The 17,505-nt window shown below is 50.0% G+C and overlaps 1 protein-coding gene across 1 annotated transcript in view; it reads right to left on the reverse strand.

The window, feature by feature from the left end:
• Positions 1-17,505, reverse strand: part of ADAM12 (ADAM metallopeptidase domain 12) — a 323,414-nt gene that overhangs the window by 36,778 nt on the left and 269,131 nt on the right. The window contains exons 12-14 of the mRNA XM_032313677.1: positions 15,509-15,686; positions 10,760-10,849; positions 9,098-9,293 (exon numbers count right to left, since the gene is read on the reverse strand). Of these exons, the coding sequence (XP_032169568.1) occupies positions 9,098-9,293; positions 10,760-10,849; positions 15,509-15,686 (464 nt within the window). The remainder of the gene's footprint in view (positions 1-9,097; positions 9,294-10,759; positions 10,850-15,508; positions 15,687-17,505) is intronic.

The following is a 17,505-nucleotide window of genomic DNA, read 5'->3' on the forward strand; positions in this document are numbered from 1 at the left end:
TATCCATATGCAAAAGAATAAACCAGACCCTTATCTTCTACTGCTGCAAAAATTAAGTAAGAAATGGAGTAACGACTTAAATATAAGACTTAAAACTTATAGTTTCAAGAAAATATAGTGGAAAAGCTCCTTGACATTGGTCTTGGCAAAGATTTCTTGGACATGACACAAAAAGCACAGGCAACAAAAGCAAAGATAGACAAATGGGAATACATTGAACTAAAAATCTTCCTTACAGTAAAGGAAAAATAATCAACAAAATGGAAGGCAACCTACAGAACGGGAAGAAATGTTTGTAAACCATCTATTTGACAAGGTGGTAATACATCAAATACATAGGGAACTCCTAGAACTCAATAGGAAAAAAAAAAAAAAGGTCCCAAATAACCAGATTAAAGAATGGGCAAAGGAACTGAATAGACACGTCTTCCAAGAAGACATAAAAGGGCCAACAGTTATACGAAAAGACGCTCAGCATCTCTGACGATCAGGGAGATGCAAATCAAAAGCACAATGAGACATCACTTCATATCAGTCTGAATGGCTAGTATAAATAAAAAAAGCAAAAGATTACAAGTATCGGCAAGGATGTTGAGAAAAGGAAGCACTTGTATCCTTGTACCGTACATTGTGGAGATGCAAACTGAGACGGCCTTTGTAGAAAACAGTATGGAAATCCCTCAAAAAATTAAAAAAAAAAAAAAAAGAACTATCATAGCACCAGTGGTCCTACTTCTAGGTATATATTCGAAGGAGCTGAAATCAGAATCTGGAAGAGATATCTCAACTCCTGTGTTCACTACAACTTTATTCACAACACCCAAGACATGGAGCCAAACTGTGTCCACTGATGGACAAACGGATAAAGAAAACATAGTAAGCACACAGAACAGAAGACGACTCAGCCTTAAAGAGAAGGAAATCCTGCCATTTGAGACAACATGGATAAGCCTGGATGGCATTACCCTAAGAGAAATCAGTCAGATACAGAAAGACAAATACTGCGCCATCTCCCTTATATGTGGAAACTGAAAAGGTTGAACTGATAAAAGCAGAGAGTAGAATGGTGATTGCCAGGAGCTGGGGGAAGGGAGGTGCTTGGTGGAGGCATTAGTCAAAGAGTGCAAAGTTTCAGTTACACAAAGCAAGTCCTAGAAATCTACTGTACAACAGAGTCTACAGTTAATAATACTCTTATGCTATGCTTCAAATTTTGCCAAGATGGTAGATCCTATGTTAAGTGTTATCTCTCTCTCTCTCACACACACACACACGAAGAGGCTAGGAAGAAACTTTTGGACATGAAGAATATGTTTCTGGCATCGGCCATGGTAAGGGTTTCCTGGATAAGTGTGTATTTCCAAACTCATCAAGGTGTATGTATTAAATACCTACAGCTTCTTGTATGTCAGTCCAGTTGAGTAAAGTTAAAAACAAGTCTGTTTCCACAGCACATCCTCTGTACTTCTAGCTCATTAGAATGCTGACCTTTTTATTCTATTGTGATGCTGTCACTGGAAATCTTATTTTTAGGTACAACTACCCACTCTGCCAACAGGGAGTCTTCTGATTTTGCTTTTTTCTATCCACTCAGCAGGTGTATGTTCATGATCTCCATAGCCTAATCATTCGTCCTGTTGCTTGTCAAAGTGATCTTTTAAAAGCTTTTTTACCAGAATGAAAAAAAAAAAAAGGGGAGGCATGAAGTCACACCCTAGGCATAATTAAACAGGTGATAAACGCCCTTGTCTTTTCTTTTTATTTTTTTATTTTATTTATTTATTTTTTAAATTTTATTTATTTATTTGACAGAGAGAAATTACAAGTACACTGAGAGGCAGGCAGAGAGAGAGAGAGAAGGAAGCAGGCTCCCTGCTGAGCAGAGAGCCCGATGAGGGACTCGATCCCAGGACCCTGAGATCATGACCTGAGCCGAAGGCAGCGGCTTAACCCACTGAGCCACCCAGGCGCCCTGCCCTTGTCTTTTCTTAAACCCAATTTTGTCAGTCAACCTCCATGAACTTCCTAAAAAGCATGGACAGACGTTCATGAGGTCCGCTGTGCCTTTCTGACTGGGCTGTGAGAATCAAAAGACATGATCGAGAGACTAAGAGGTCAGTAATAAGCCATTCTTTCTGATGCATAGATTTTTGGGGGTTTCCATGCTTTGTATCTGGGCATGTATGGGATCTAAGGAAAACAATGAACGTTTATCATGCTTCAGGTGCTTTTGGAAGGCTCCCTGCCCCCACTTTGGTCTCTATAACCAGCCGGGCTGCAGAGTTCGAAGAGCGAGAGTCTAGGACTGAGAATAATAGTCTCCCAACCCACCGCACTCTGGCCAGACCCCTCCTAGGACAGCCCGTGCAGTGGGAGAGGCTCCTGGCAGAGGGCTCTGTGCCGCAGGCCATAGACTAGGTCCATGGTGGCTATGTGCCCAGGGCGAGGTAAATTCACATTTCCCTCGGAGCCTGACTGCTGGAGCTGGTTGGCTGAGGGTCCTGGGCGACTGTGTTGCCTGGCATTGCTGACTGCATCTCTTGGGGCCAGCTTCCATCACTCCCATCCCACAAGACTGGGGTCCACCATCCTTCTCTTGTCCATGCCATAGGGGCTGTCCCCTCCTTGTATTTACCACACTAGCTTCTCTTTCTCTCTCTCTCTCTTTTTAATCTTGTGATGTCCCAAGTCTATGGCCTCACTGTCAAAACCCAGTGGACAGGGGTGGTCCCTCAGGCCTGCACAGAGCAGATGTGTGCCAAGAATGAGTAAGTGACGAGCCGCTGGGGAGAGAGTTTGGGGAAAGCATGTTCTGCCTCAGCTGCCCTCCCCAGAGGAAGCCACTTGCAATTTCTGTAGAACAAAGCATCTTGGGTAGGTGAATCCTGTCCCCTGGCTCATCTTCCCCACGGCTCTGGATTTCCACTTACACATTTACATCAAAGGAAGTCTTACCACGCTGTCCAGTGAGGAAAGAAGATAGAAGGTCATCAGGAGACAGGTTTTACAAATATAGGCAAAGGAAGAAACCGTATGGGCAAGACAACCAGAAAGAGGGCTTGGCGCTGACCTTGGGAGCAGAAACAGCCTTGCATTCCAAGGACACATCATTAAGGAAGAAGGACACAAGCCCCCAGAGTCAAGTCCTGAGCACCTCAGCTCAGGCCAGTTCCAAGAGCAGAGTAGGGGCCAGCCAAGTGTTTCATGGGGCTCTCTCACTTAGAGACAGAATGGTCGATACTTTCAGAAGCATAAATGACTTCTCCCCACTGGGGAGAGGTTAGGAATGCATAGAGACTGGGGTTCAAAGTTGCCACACTTAAAAGTGTCTGTCTTCACGTTTTCACGAAGAGACTTCACGTCTGTCTCTTGGAAAAAATGACAATGGGGTTCTCGTCCCTACGATAGCGCATCAATTTACAGCCTTTGAATTCTTAATAACAGAACACTTAGATGTTTTGCCATTATCCAAAGATAAAATTTAGCCTTTCAGAGGGAATTTTGACATCACCCTGTATTTTACAATTACACAGAAAGTGAAGGATTTTAATTACTAGTTTTATCTTCAGAGGGATAAAACTTATATTTGTAATTGTAGTTTGCAAGTTCCAATGTCATTATGTCTTTTGAAAGAGAGATGATGACATCTTGCATTAAGCTCACAATTTACTTGATCTAATCTTTTCCTTAAAATGACTCTATTATGCAAATGCGCTTCTCCCGTTTGGGCGCATGGGCTCCTCCCTCTCTGTCACTAACTGTCCCGCCCCCGCTTCTCATACCCACAGACAAAGCCCCTCTTTGGCACACCTGAAGGCTGTCCCATTGTTGTTGTACTTCTCCCTTTCTCTATTCCAAACTGACCTCTGCATTCAACGGAAAATGAAGCCCAAATGAACAAGTTTTATCACGTCCTTCTCATGCTGCGGGAAGAGGGGGAGACTCTCCTGCCTCGAGACAATAGGGCTCTTGGCAAAAGTCTCTTCTCTTCCCATCGCTCGTCACCAGAGTTGTGGCTGATTAGTAAATGTACTGCCCCAGGTGTATCATAATAACGCAAACTCATTTAAACCAGCCTTGCAGATAAACACTGAATATTTACCAGCCCATAAAAACTGTCTGGTCGGCTCGCACTGCATAAATCAAGCGACACTATTTTCTGGTGAGTGATAAAATAGATAAAACTAACATATTTCAGGACTTCCCTGATGCAAATTGTTTGTGGCTCTAGACATGTAGTTATCCGTAAGATTAATTTCCAAGTAACGCTTTCAGTAACCATGGTTCAGATAAACAACGTTGGCAAAAGTAAATTTTCTGCCTGAAGAAAAATATCCAGCTGTATTTCAGAAGGAATAAAGGTCATGTCACATGGACAGAAAATCTTTGTGGCTATTAAAACCAAACTGGACTAAGGGGGGGTTAGCACAGGCCACAGTCTGAACTGCAGATAAGAGTTCTGTGCCTGACACCAACGCATAAGGCCTTGAGATACAACATTTGTGGAAGAAGAATCGGGGGGCCAGTGGCGGGGAGGGGAAGAATTTAAACTCCTCGCCAACAAGAACATTATCAACACTACTTAGGAAAAGAAATAAATGAACAAAAACCCCAAAAGGTATTCTAAAAGGGTATTACATTGCTAGCAAAGAGTTGGTTGCAGGCATATGTTTTGAATTTTCTATCATTCTATTTGTAGAAAGATTTGGAAGCAGGATTAGTTTATTGAAATCCAACTCCGGGTTGAGAAAAGTCCATTTCAAAAGGGAATAAGTGAGCTGGAAGGCAAGGCTTTGTCCGGCCAGCGTTCCGGCAGCCAGGCCTGGAGACGGACGGACATCCTGAGCGTAACTGGACGTTTCCGGATGACTCGGCAGTTCAGTCCAGTCACTGGGGCGCGTGTGGCACGGGCCAGCAAGCAGGAGCCCAGTGACCCTGGAGCTCTGAGTCATCAGGCCTCAGAGGGGAATGAAAATGGCCCTCCAGCAAACGTGGTCCAGAGCCCAGAGCATTTGCTAACCGTGGGGGAAATGAAATATGGCAAATGTGTTCCTGACAAGAAGTTCTCCCTCTCTGAATCATGGGAAGCTAATTTAAACCAAGCACCGTAACGCAGCATTAGAAGGCTCTCAGCCCCGTGCATCTTGCTGGCTGGGAGCCTGGCCGCGGAAGTCACCCGCGCCCCCGGGATCGCGAGGGTCACATCCCAACTCTCCTCCAGGTCCAAGCGAGAGCGCAGAGGGACCCTGGGAAGTCTGTTCCTCTGGCAGAATCACATTCTCGAGTCAGCAGCATCTGGTAAGAGCTGGACACCAAGGAATATGTAATAAATGAGAGAACGGGGTGAGAAGTGAGGCTCTCTGCTCTCCAGGTCACAGCCCAAGCTCTGGACAAGCCCAACTGCCTGCAGTTCCCTGGAATGCCCCCCCTACCCCGCCGGTGTTTCTGGGTGCCTGGACCCCTGCTGTTCCGCGTGCAGGAAGTACCCTTCCCCTCTCACCCCTGCCAAACGTTGTCTCCAGGGCCACCTCGTCTAGGACGCCCCACTCCATGCCCCGCCACTCCCCAGCACTCACGCCAGCCCCAGGACACTGGCTCACTGGTCTGTGAGCTTTCCGTGGGCCCAGTCAGAGCCTCCTTCTAGAGTTCAGACTTCCGAGGTGCCGCACACCGAACACGCGACTGCGTGTGATGCCGCACACACGAGAGGTCATGGGCTGTGTTCGAGGACAACAGGATACCCGTGGGCTAGCCTGACTACAATCCCCAGTTTACAGCTGAGGCCCGAGGTCGAGTAGTCTGTTGAAGGTCACCTCGTTAGCAAGGGGTCTGTTCAACGCCCGTGGTAGACAGATAACGGCCCCCGAAGAGTCCCCCGTCTTAATCCTCAGAATCTGTGAGTATGTCTCCTCACGTGGCAAAAGGGACTTTGAGAATGTGGTGAAGTTAACAGTTTGGGGAGGAGCATTTCTCCTGAAGGGTCTGGATCAGAGCAACAGGATCCCGGGGCCCTTCTAAGAGGGGGACGGGAGGGTCCGACGCGGAGAAGAAGATGGCACAGCAGAAGGAACAGCCGGAGAGAGACCACGGTCGGCAGGTGCGTGCTGCTGGCCTTGAAGATGGAGGCGCACCGTGAGCCCGGGGGGGCAGGGGCCTCAGGAAGCCGCAAGAGGCAGAGAAGTGTCCTCTCCCCCTGGGGCTGCGAGAGTAACACTGCGTCACCAACACCATCATGTGAGGACTTCCAAGCCACAGAGCTGGAAGTTGACAGATTTGTGCTAGTGTATGTCACCACGTTTGTGACAATTCAGTCCAGCAGCGTCGGGAAACTCGTACTGTGCCTCTGGACTAGACAACGGGCAGCTGCACGGACACAGAAGGAAAGAGCACGCTGCATTCCCAGAGGAGGTGGTCAAAGGCCCTTCTGAGGACTGTGGGGACCGCGGCTGGTTCTGACCTTCCCGAGGAAGTGTGTCCAGTGATATGAAGGACCGAGAAAGGATTGGCTGAAGTACAGCGAACCTGGGAAGTCACGGGGCTGAGGTAGGACCCCAAGCTCAACACTTCCAGGAACTCCGAGCACCCCTGGTGCCAGGGAGGCTTAGTCCATGTGCCGCGACCCTCTCAGTCCTCGGGGGAGGCCGGCGAGAGAAAAGGCAGGCTGGGAGTTGCGAATCCATAGCCCTCCACAGCAGCTGGTGCAGGCCCCCAGGAGGTCAGGCCACCCCCCTCACCAGCCGCTACAGGGAGGCTGAGAATTCAAAGGAGGTAACGTCCCAGTGCTCTTGCTTTTGAAAAGCTCAGGCATGACTCAGGTTGTCAGTGTGCCTGCTCGTCTGGCTCACTCTCTCTGGTCCGGCAGCTTGAGAAGGACTAATCTGATGAGATAATAAATACCAGCCTTGGTCACCAGGAATCTGAGGCGTGTGGCCAGCTGAGTCACACAGTGGCGGTGGCGCGGAGAGAACCGCGGAGTTCCATCTGACCTCACTTGGGAAACGGGGCCAGACGCCGTAATACAGCAGGGCACCAAAGAGCATATTTTACTCCAAAAGCTCCAAGTGCTGTGTGTGCTCTGGCCACAGAACACTTTTTTGGAAGGGAGCATTATAACATCCCCTGTAACTCAAGAAGCAGGAGATTGCAGAGTCCGGAGAAAGGCTAGGAAGGACTAGCCCCGAGGGAGGCTTTGGGCCTCAAGGACTTGGCCTAAAGCAGTAGCCACTGTCCCAAAGTGACCTCACTTGGCAGAAAGGTGTCTGAAGTCACGAAACCATTCAGAGCCCATCCAGCCACCTGACGGTGTATAGTGAGTGCCTTCTTTGTGTTTGTCATCGCAAGGCCTTCACCCAGTGTGAGATGGAGAGATCCCACCCTGACCTGGGGTCCTCTGGCCCAGCCGGTGAGGAGGCCAGGACAGAGGGCTGGGCAGGGTCCAGAGATGAAGCATAAGGCCCCAGATACCACAGGCCCCCTACCTCCTGTGCCCGTGGACCCACGAAATCTGAGGAGCACTGGGAGAATGCCCCACAGACAGGACGAACAGGCCGCCTCAGGCCCTCGATGCTGCATCTGTGCCGCTCCTCTCGCCCCTCAGGGAGGTCCAAGTATGGAGGGGCATCTTTGGCTGGTGGGGCGGTGGGCTCCGTGACAGGCCTGGCCCTCAGAAACCTCTGTCCCCGTTCTCCCGGCTTGCTCACGGCTTTCACATCACACTGAAAGCCCAAGCCATGAGTATCTGTCCTAGTTTACTGTCCTCCTCACTCCTGAAACCACAACCTCACAACGAACGCCTGACAGAGGCCCATATCAGATTTCCCTGCCTCTGGAGCTTGCCTGGCTCTCTGCCTGGTTGACCACAGTCATCTTGCCACGGCTGGTGTCCCTGGCCAGTGCTGAGGTCATGTCTGCAAGGCGGGAGGGACAATGACAGGCAGGGTGGGGACCGCACTCTTAGAAAGTGCTCTCCATGGGATTTACTACTGGAATCCTGGAGCTGGACAGAGGCAGCAAACCCTGCGATGGGAAATCCACTGGGCCCTGGCTTCCCCCAGGGCCCTGGACCTCTGGCCCCCGAAGATGGGTCAACAGAGGAGAGACGTGTCCGGGGACTGATTATTCCCTTTTGCCTCCAAGCATCTGTTGGAACAGTAGAGCTTTGTTCTAAGCCTGGTCTTTGGTGTGACTACATGTGTGCATTGTCTGTGGCCTTTGGGTCATCTGGCCTCAGTTCAAATCCCAGCATCACTACTTCACAAAACTGTCTTCCAGTCTCTGAATTGGGGCTTCGGCTTCTCTAAACTGTAGCTATTGTCCCTATCTCTAAGTTGGGAGTCAGAAGGGACAAGTCATACTGCCCATCGAGCCCGGCCTCCCCTACACAGGACGCAGTGAGTCAACAGCCTCTAATTACCCCAGCAGCTGCTTCCTAGCTACCTGCCCGCCTGGGTGCCTTTTTTGGAACACACAAGTCCATCACTCAGCTTTTAGAACCAAAATGGCTTTCAAAGAGCTTAAACACCTGTGTCCATGTTCCTTCTCTGCGCTCCAGTATCCAGGCCTCCCATGCCAGTGGTGCCTTCTGTGTCCCTTCCCAACCCACGGCCAGCTTGCTGTTCCTTGCATCAGGAACAACCTCTCCCTGTCCCTCCTAGTCACAGACAACTCATGCATCCAGTCTGCAGTGACTCTCTTTGACATCCCCAGACTCCAGTTAGGGTCCTTGCTTGAGCACCAAGAAGCACTTACACATAATCAGAGTGGATGGAAGGTTCTAGCTGTCTGTCTAGCTGTCTAACTGTTAAGCTATCTGAGGCCAGGGTTCATGGCTGATTCTCCCCTGTCACTCCTAGGGCACACAGTCAGTGCTGACACGTCTCTCCTCATTGGACCACAGTAAGCCCTCAGGAGAGGTTCTGGGAAGCACCCATTTTTGCCTGCCCAGTGCCTAGCATGGCCCCAGACCTACCAGGGAGCTAGTCACTGCAGCTGAATGGAAGGAAGTTTTGTAGATGGAACACGGCAGGAGTGGTGCTTCTGGAAACCAAGTGAGCTCCCCAACCCCACCGCTCTGAGCCCATTGGTGGCAGCCACCTACCTGGTCCCCAGAGCGTGATGCACTGCTGCTCGTGGGTCTGACAGATGCCATTGTAGCAGTAGCCGTCCACCCCCTGACACGGGTGCCCGTCGTGCAGGTACACGTTGGCGGGGCAGTGCGGGCTGGCCCCCGTGCAGAACTCTGGGAGGTCGCAGGAGTTGCTGGAGTCCCTGCACGCTGTTCCCGCAGGTTTGAGCTGGAAGGAGAGGCTGTTTATAGCACGTGCGCTGCGGGAAAGGGGGAGCGGCTGCCCAGCAGCGCCCCTGGGGCAGAACGGAGCAAGGCCATCCTCATGAAGCCTCAATAAAAGGGCAAGGATTCCAAAGCAAGAGAGACCCCGAGAGTCATTAAATAAACAGAACCTCGTCCTGGGCTCTGGGGTTCGCCTTCTATGGGGGTGGAGGGTGATGAAGTCAAGAGTTGCTTCTTTTTAATGTCATGCACTATCCGGGTTTTCTGCTGAGCGGACGGGCTGCTGGCTGGCACTGCTCCCTCAGAGGAGGGGTGGGAAGGGCGTGCGGGCTGATGGGCTCCTTCGTTTGGAAGGAGGATCTCTGGTGGCCAACACTGTTATGTGTTCTATGATGACGTGGGCACCTATGGTGTTAGCGCTGTGCCCCGATGACAGAAACCATCCCAAGGGCTCAGTCACAATAACGTTTCACTTTGTCATCAAATCGCGGAGCTGGAAACCTGTCTGCCAGACTCCACGGTGGGGGAGGAGAGAAGGGACGAAGCAAGGCAGCAACAGGAGAGGCTGGGAACCGTCGGCCACCGCCTCACCGTTACGTGGTTGAAGACACGAGGGCGAAGAGTGGCTGCTCGGAGGCCGCACAGCCAGCGACCTCCCCCCTGCTCGTCCCGGACATTCTTCCCTGCCAGGAGCTCTGCGCCAGGAGCGCCCGCTTCCTTGAACAATCCCCCAGAAATTAGTCACAAGTAGAAAGGGCAGGACGGATATGTCAAGCCGGTCGTAAGACTGTGTCACGCCCTTGTGACCCACCGGGCTCTAGCGGGGGAGCTAAGACGGAGTTTCCTGCGAGCAGAAGGCCAGAATCAATTGCTTAATTTGGAAGGATATAAAGTCCACCCTTGGAATCCTTGAACCAAAATCTCGGACTTCCAGATCTCGGCTCTGAGTAACGGGACAGGCCCTGGAATTGCCAAAATGAACCCAGTCCTGGTGGCAGGAAGAGCCAAAGCCGGAAACGGGTGCGGTGGGCTGGGCCGGCCGGCTGGTGTCCTGTGTTAGGAGGACCGCAGGATCCAGATGTTGGCGCCACACCCCTGGAGGAGCCCACACGGCTTCTCGGCCCCGCAGGCAACTGCTCCTGGGGTCAAGCAGGGGTGGAGTGACAAGGGTCGGGCCCGGCTCCCCAGTTGGTCCCATTACTGGAGACGTCACGCACCTCCAATGGCACAGCAGGCACATTTAACACGGAGCCGGAGTTTTTCTGGCTGCGTTGCTTTCGCCCCACTAATAAATAACTCATCACAGCTGATGTAGCCCTCCAGTGTGCCAGGGTGACGGTGGGAGGAGGCGGTGGGGGACACCGGCTTGTGCGGTCAGGGGCCACCATTCTCACAGCCCAGGTGTCCTGTGTCCTGCCCCAGAGAGGAACCCGCGGAGCCCGGGGGTGGCCTCGGGACCAGAGAACTCACCTGGCAGTCTTGGCAGCACAGCCCATGGGCACACACGGCGTCCGGCTTCAGGGTGCACGTGCTGGCGTTGCAGCAAACATTCAGACATCCCTGCAGAGGGGAGTGGGCTCTGTGTGACACGGCCGCAGGTCATAGGGGACAACTACTCACAGAAGGCAGGACCCATAAAGGGAAGGAAGAACCAGAGGGCCTGTCTCTTGAGCTGAAAACCAGCCTGGCCGAGAGTGACTTCATCTGTGACAAAGCCCAGCCTCTGGGAAGTGCTTCTGAACGGACGGGGTGAGCCGCCGGGAAGAGTCCGTGGCCCTCAGTGCCTCTGGCGGGGGGTGAGGGCAGGGAGCCTGCAGGAAGCCTGGCTACCGCGTCCGGCCAAGCTCGCAGATGTGGCAGGTCTCCCCACAGCGAACTCTATCGGGATCACCAGCAAGCTTGGAGCTGACTTAGAAACACACAGAGACGTGCACCAACGGAACTCTTTCAAAGACTGGCCCTCTTCATCTGGAGCACGCCGGCAGGGCGTGAAGTCCCCCGGTTGTGTTCAGACCACCGTTCCCTGCGATCCCACCAAATGCTGTAGCCAAGACTCCTGCTCGGCCCAGCAGGGCTGCCCCACCCAACAAGGCACCTCGCAGGTCGGAAATGCACAATGACCTAGATCACCGGAAGGTCCTGTGCCCGCTGATTTGCAAGGGATTTAAACAGTTAGATCAAATACTACTTGCATTGTTCTCTCTGAAATGAGAGAAAACCTCCTTTGCCAAGCTGTTCTTCATAAGAATCTGCTTTTTTTTTTTTTTTTTTTTTCTAACAAAAACCTTACAGGGCATGGACATCTTTGCTTAGCTGTCTACAAAAGGTCTACGCATAGTGCCTAGGACTTTAGGACATCCCAATAACCTGGACTTCACGCATTTTAGAAGAAATTGAATTATCAGAAGGAAGTGGTCAGGGGCACCTGGGTGGCTCAGTGGGTTAAGCCTCTGCCTTTGGCTCGGGCCACGGTCTCAGGGTCCTGGGATCAAGCCCCGCATCAGGCTCTCTGGTCAGCGGGGAGCCTGCTTCCCCTTCTCTCTACCTGCCTCTCTGCCTACTTGTGATCTCACCTGTCAAATAAATAAATAAATAAATAAATCTTTAAAAAATACAAAGAAGGAAGAGGCCATAGGGTCTTTGGATTAATTTATCAATGTCCTTCTATTTAGTATATGACATGAGCAGAAGAATGTATACACTATTAGCTAGAGGGAAGCCAACCATGTACTGTTTTAAGAGTAAAGTCGTTTACTCCTGAAAACCATCTTCTGCAAATAAGTTTATTGTTAGGATTATAAACACAATTAACAACATTTTGTTGATAATCCAGAAGGTTTAGGACTATCCTAGATCTCTGAACTGTAACCTGCATAAGACTGTGAATTATGCTCTCATGTGGTGTTTATCATTTGCCCCTGTTACACATACATCCAGAGTTATTAAATTTTAAATTCGTTCAAGGACTTTATAAACATCCGGAGTATATAACATATACAATAAGATAAAAGTGCCAACCAGAAGTCATAGCTGTAATTTTCAAGACGGCAAGGGTTTCTAACTCATGGACTTACAATCTTACAAAATTTAGGAAGTGGGTTTTTTTTTTTTTTAAAGGAGTCAACTGATTGCATTCCTGATCAGTGTCATCAAATATACAGCAGTGTCATGCTGCACATTAAGGTCTAAATGGCTCTACTAATGACACACTAACCCAATCACAAATTTCCCCGAGCTTCTAAGTGAAATCAGCCCTCTGAAAACTGGATCCTAAGATTCGTTGAGAACCACCTCCCCCCACCTCCGATCAAACCACCAGATACTATAAGCAGCCGCTCAAATGGAAACGCAGCCAAGCGGCATGGCTTTGACTTCAAAGGGGATTGATAATGTGAGAAAGATAACTAAGTTTAATGGATATTTGCAGGCTACTGGCATTCTATTGACTTTAAACAAGGAGACAGGGCTGCTTTCCCAACCCTGTTAGCCGGATGAAGGAGTGAGTTGTCAGGACATCCTTATGGTGGATGTAAATCCATGCCCTGCACGGAAGGCTTCAGCAGCCACTTGCCTTTGTCGCAACCCAGGATCTCTTTCCTCCACGGGACTGTACTTATCAGAAGAGAAACATTCTTCCTCTGCTGATACACGTATTATCTTAGCACTCAATAGCAAAGTTCAACAGAGCCAATGAACACTAGGTCTCCAAAGAAAAAAAAGAATAATGAAGCCATTAGAGGACGCTGCAAAGACCCCGTCATTCTTGGTTTGGGGGCGGTGGACCCAGTTCTTCACTGCAGCGCACTGGGGTGTCTACAGTGCGGCTTCTTGAAAACAGTGGAGGTTATTTCTGGGAGCAAGGGGGCAGAAGCCGGGTCCACTTGTGAGCTGGGGAAGTTGTTCTGATCCCATTTGCTCGCTGATGTGGTGAGACACCAAGTCCCTCTATGGGTGAGGGGGTACGCGGGCCAAGAGAAGCACGGGGGTAACAAGTACTTCCAGTGCCTGAGCACTGGGGATGGACACAAAGAGCCCCGGCGAACTGAGCCCAGCTGTGGCTGTAAGTTTTGGCCGCAGCGGTCTGGAAACTGGGTACTGTGGGTTGCTACAGTGTTAGACGCAGTTTGAAAAGCAGAAACTGTAGCACTGCAAATTGAAGCAAAAGTCTCGTCCATGACTTTGAAAGAGTTCTTGGACAAAAGGATTTTAGACGAGGAGAATGCCAGTTCTCTTCAAATATCAAGAAATTACCCTGGGAAGTAAGGACCCTAACCCCAGACATATCCAGTTGGGAACTCTGTGCAGCTGGAATGGGGCTCTCCACGAGGAAGGAGTCGGATTTGATCAGCGCTGCCCTGCGATACCGCATCCTGCCTGGAGAGACGGTAGGCACCCTCCCAAAGCCGAACGCCTCCTCGATGGAGGTGACGTTGAGGGTCACGGCCGTGGCTGGCCAGTTGCGGGCACTCAAACATTTGCTGACGTGATGGTGGTGGGGTGCTGGTGGTGGGGACGGCGGTGGTGCTGGGGCCGGTAGGGATGGCAGTGACGGGGATGACAGTGGTTATGGCAGGGTGATATGGGATGGTGACCATGGCGGTGACGGGGAGGGTGGCAGCAGGGCCGGTGTTGGTACCGGAATGTGGAGCAAGTGACTGCTAATGGTCATTCTAGACCTTAGAGTTCATGACTCTAAGAAGAGCTGTCGAATTTACTTAGATTAAACAAGCAATTACGAGGAGTTCAAATCAAAGACAAACCGTTTGAAGTCCACATGGCCTCTCCTGAGAACCACGGGTAATTTAAACTAATTTTGTTTTTCTTCTTCAGGTAATTAGCAAAATCCCTATGGAATTTCCCCTTTGCATGCCCCATCCCATGAGAGTTTCAAGTGCTCCTCCACTAATCTGAAGAAGAGTTTCTACAGCCCCATGCACGAGGTCTTGCTCCGGCTCAGCCATCCCCCCCAGCACCTTGCGACCACAATTCCTGCTGCTCTGGACCAGAGCTGCTCTCAGAGATGAATCCCGGGTTTGGAAAGGGCACACAGCATTTGATGGGACCAGCCCTACCAACCCCATCCCCTGGTACTTATTCACTCCTGACCTTCTTGCAGAAATGGCCAGACTGAGCCCCAGATGGGTCCCACTGGTTTGCGAAACCACAGAGACTGGGAGATCAAGCAGATGAAGGAGGTTCTACAACCACTTGCCTGTCTGATAAACCCAGGAATCCAAGGTTTCTGCACCTTTCCTTCCACCCCAGCACCCCCTTTCAGAGCAGCTCTCCCAAACATGCTCTTCCTGAGCCCTCGCCAAGCCTGTCTGTCCATCCAGTGAAGCCCGCCTTGAACCCGTCTGCCATTCCAGCTGGCATCAGCTCTCGGGGAGGGGATCCCACATGCAGAAGTCTTGCAATACAAACAGCTCGCTTTGATTTATTCTAAACACAACCTCCTCCGAGCTTCCAGGAGGCACTTGCTTTTACCAGGAGGTCTCACTATATCCCGTCTCTTTCCTTCTCAAGATCATTCAGAGATTAGAATGTGGCTGTTATAATTTTTACATTGATTAACTTTATCTTGGGCCCTACAGAGACAAGAAATTTTCCTGACATTGGCTGGGAAACAGGGTTAAGTAAGCCCCTTGCTGGATAAATCTGTTTCCTGCTTTGGCTTATTGCTTCTGAAAGCTAACGAGGGAGGAGGCAGAAGCCCAGAGCCTCCGCTAACGAGGGAGGAGGCAGAAGCCCAGAGCCTCGGCTCTCGTGCATACAAAGGTGGCCGTGCATCAGGCAGAGATGTAACGGGGGAGGAGGCGGGCTCTTGGTTCAAAATGAATGTTGCTTATTCAAATTCCCCTCTGGTCCCTCGCCTTACAAAGAGAAAGAAATGATGCTTATTAGCCATCTGAGGCTAGCATTCCTAAGCTTGCTTCTCTGTTAAACTCAAAGCTAAACGCTTCTCCATTGTTCTTGTCCTCAGCTCCCCTCACTTACATGGTATCCTTCAACACAGAAGATTCTTTAACATTTCCAACCAGAGCCGCCATTGTCACAATTCAAGAGCGCTACCTTGGCTTGTGTGGCTGCTCGAGGTGGCCGTTTAGGACTTTGCCTCCCGAGTTTCTAGCACTTTCGTTCTGCAGCATCCTTCTTCCGCACACACACTGCCTTGTGAGCCGCGGCCGCAAGACCACGGCCCCGGGGCGAGCGTCTTACCTCAGGCTCCCCGCAGTCACACTCCTCTCCTTGTTCCGTGTAGCCGTTGCCGCACTTCTGGCCCCCAAAAGACTGCTTCACTTCCGGCAGGTTGAACAGGCACATCCCCACGCCCTTCTCCAGGCTGACCTCCAGGTCCTTCTTGCTACAGCTGCTGAACACCATGGGGAACGGGAACCTGTGGAAAGAGCTGGAACAGTCAGCTGTCAAGGCACAGGGCGGGCAGGTGTTCATGGCACCCGCTGACAACACCTGCCCGCATGTCCACTGTTCGTCCCCAGGAACAAAGGCTTAACGACCTCGCACAAAATGAGGCTCAATCTGCCCACATGTCCACTGTTTGTCTCCAGGAACAAAGGCTTAACAACCTCGCACAAAATGAGGCTCAATCGGCTAAGATCACGATCTGAGCAGAAACCAAGAGTTGGACGCTTAACTGACTGAGCCACCCAGTTGCCCCAAGCAAGCTATTTTTGAATGACAAGCAAATAGAGAATATCTGAAGTTATACTTAACTCAATGGCCCTTCCTCCAATAAACAGTAATCAGTGAGTTAAAATGATTACAAATCTCCAAAGGGAATTTGATGGCACCAAATATTAGATTCCTCTGATAAAATACAATTCGTATTGACGTATATTTTAAAATGTTTCCATCTAAACAGCCACTGGTTGCAGAATGTCCAGTGAACTGTTGAGGTCTTGGCTTAAGGAGTCAAAGATCGGTTCATTTATCTTGATGAAAAATGTGCCAATGGACCAGAAACGAGGTATAGAAGCGGCTCCCAGCACGGTGTCAAGAACCCACGGACAGGATGTATCTATCAGCCCAGTGATTACTAAGATGGCGATTTCTTCAATTCAGTCACAAGGAAAAGAATGACATCAGGAAGATGCTTGGCACAGCCAAGCTCATCACCCTACTTCCTAGGTGCCAGCTCTGCCTCTGAGCTTTGGGTGACAGCAGAATTAAAGTTTTTGGGTAGTGTGTTCACTACTCTTTCATGGAATCACTTACCCACTTCCTTACTCAAGAAGGAGTCTCCAAGAGTCTATGATAATCCAAGCTCTGAGGAGGATCCCAAATATGGTTGGAGCCCTTCCCACTGTCCCCCTGTAGGGCCTTTGCCAAGGGAGCTACGGGACACACCTATGCCCCACACCACCTCTCTATCCATAGAAATAAAACATGGATGCATATTTACATATACATAAAATATACCACACATGCTTATCCATATAACATAGGATTCATATAAAAATTATAATTATATTCGGTTAACATATCTACATATTTTCAAAAATAACTATATATTGAGAACCTTCTTTAAGCTGAGTGGCATACTGGGTGCTTTCTCAGTAATATTTCTTTCTCCTTTTTAGACTTTTTTTCTTTTGGACTTAAAACTTCCAAGCAATCCAGTGAGACACGTAGGACTGTTCTCATTTTGCCAGCAAGGCGAAGGGTTGCTTTGTGAGTTTACAGTTAGGGGATGGAAGACCCTGGATTTGATTCCAAGTTCAGTTATTTCAAAACCTATTTTCCTCATGATGGAGGTCCGTGCGCACTGCATTACCTGGAGGGGATGGCCAGAACATGGCCAGTGATCAATACACCCTTGATGTGCTGATTTAAACATGAAGGACATAACCTCCCGCTGCCCACCATATGCCTGGATCGGTATTTCTCCAAGTGTGGTCCTCGCATCAGCGTCACTTGGAAACCTACTGGAAACGTAAATGCCCACGCCCCACCCAGACCTACTGATTCAGAAAAACTCAGGGTTGGGGCCCAGCACCTGTGTTTTAATAAGCCCTCCAGGTGATTTTTTTAAAAAATAGAGGTACAATTCACATAACAGAGTCCTCCATTTAAAAGTATGCCATGTAGTAGCTGCTACAACATTTGTAATATTGTACCACTGTCCCTACTAGTAGTTCCAGAATATTTATTTTCCTGAGCCCCCAAACCAACCCCATACCCATTAAGCCATCACT

This window comes from Mustela erminea, chromosome 14 (assembly GCF_009829155.1).
Source record: "Mustela erminea isolate mMusErm1 chromosome 14, mMusErm1.Pri, whole genome shotgun sequence".
Classification (NCBI taxonomy): Eukaryota; Metazoa; Chordata; class Mammalia; order Carnivora; family Mustelidae; genus Mustela; species Mustela erminea.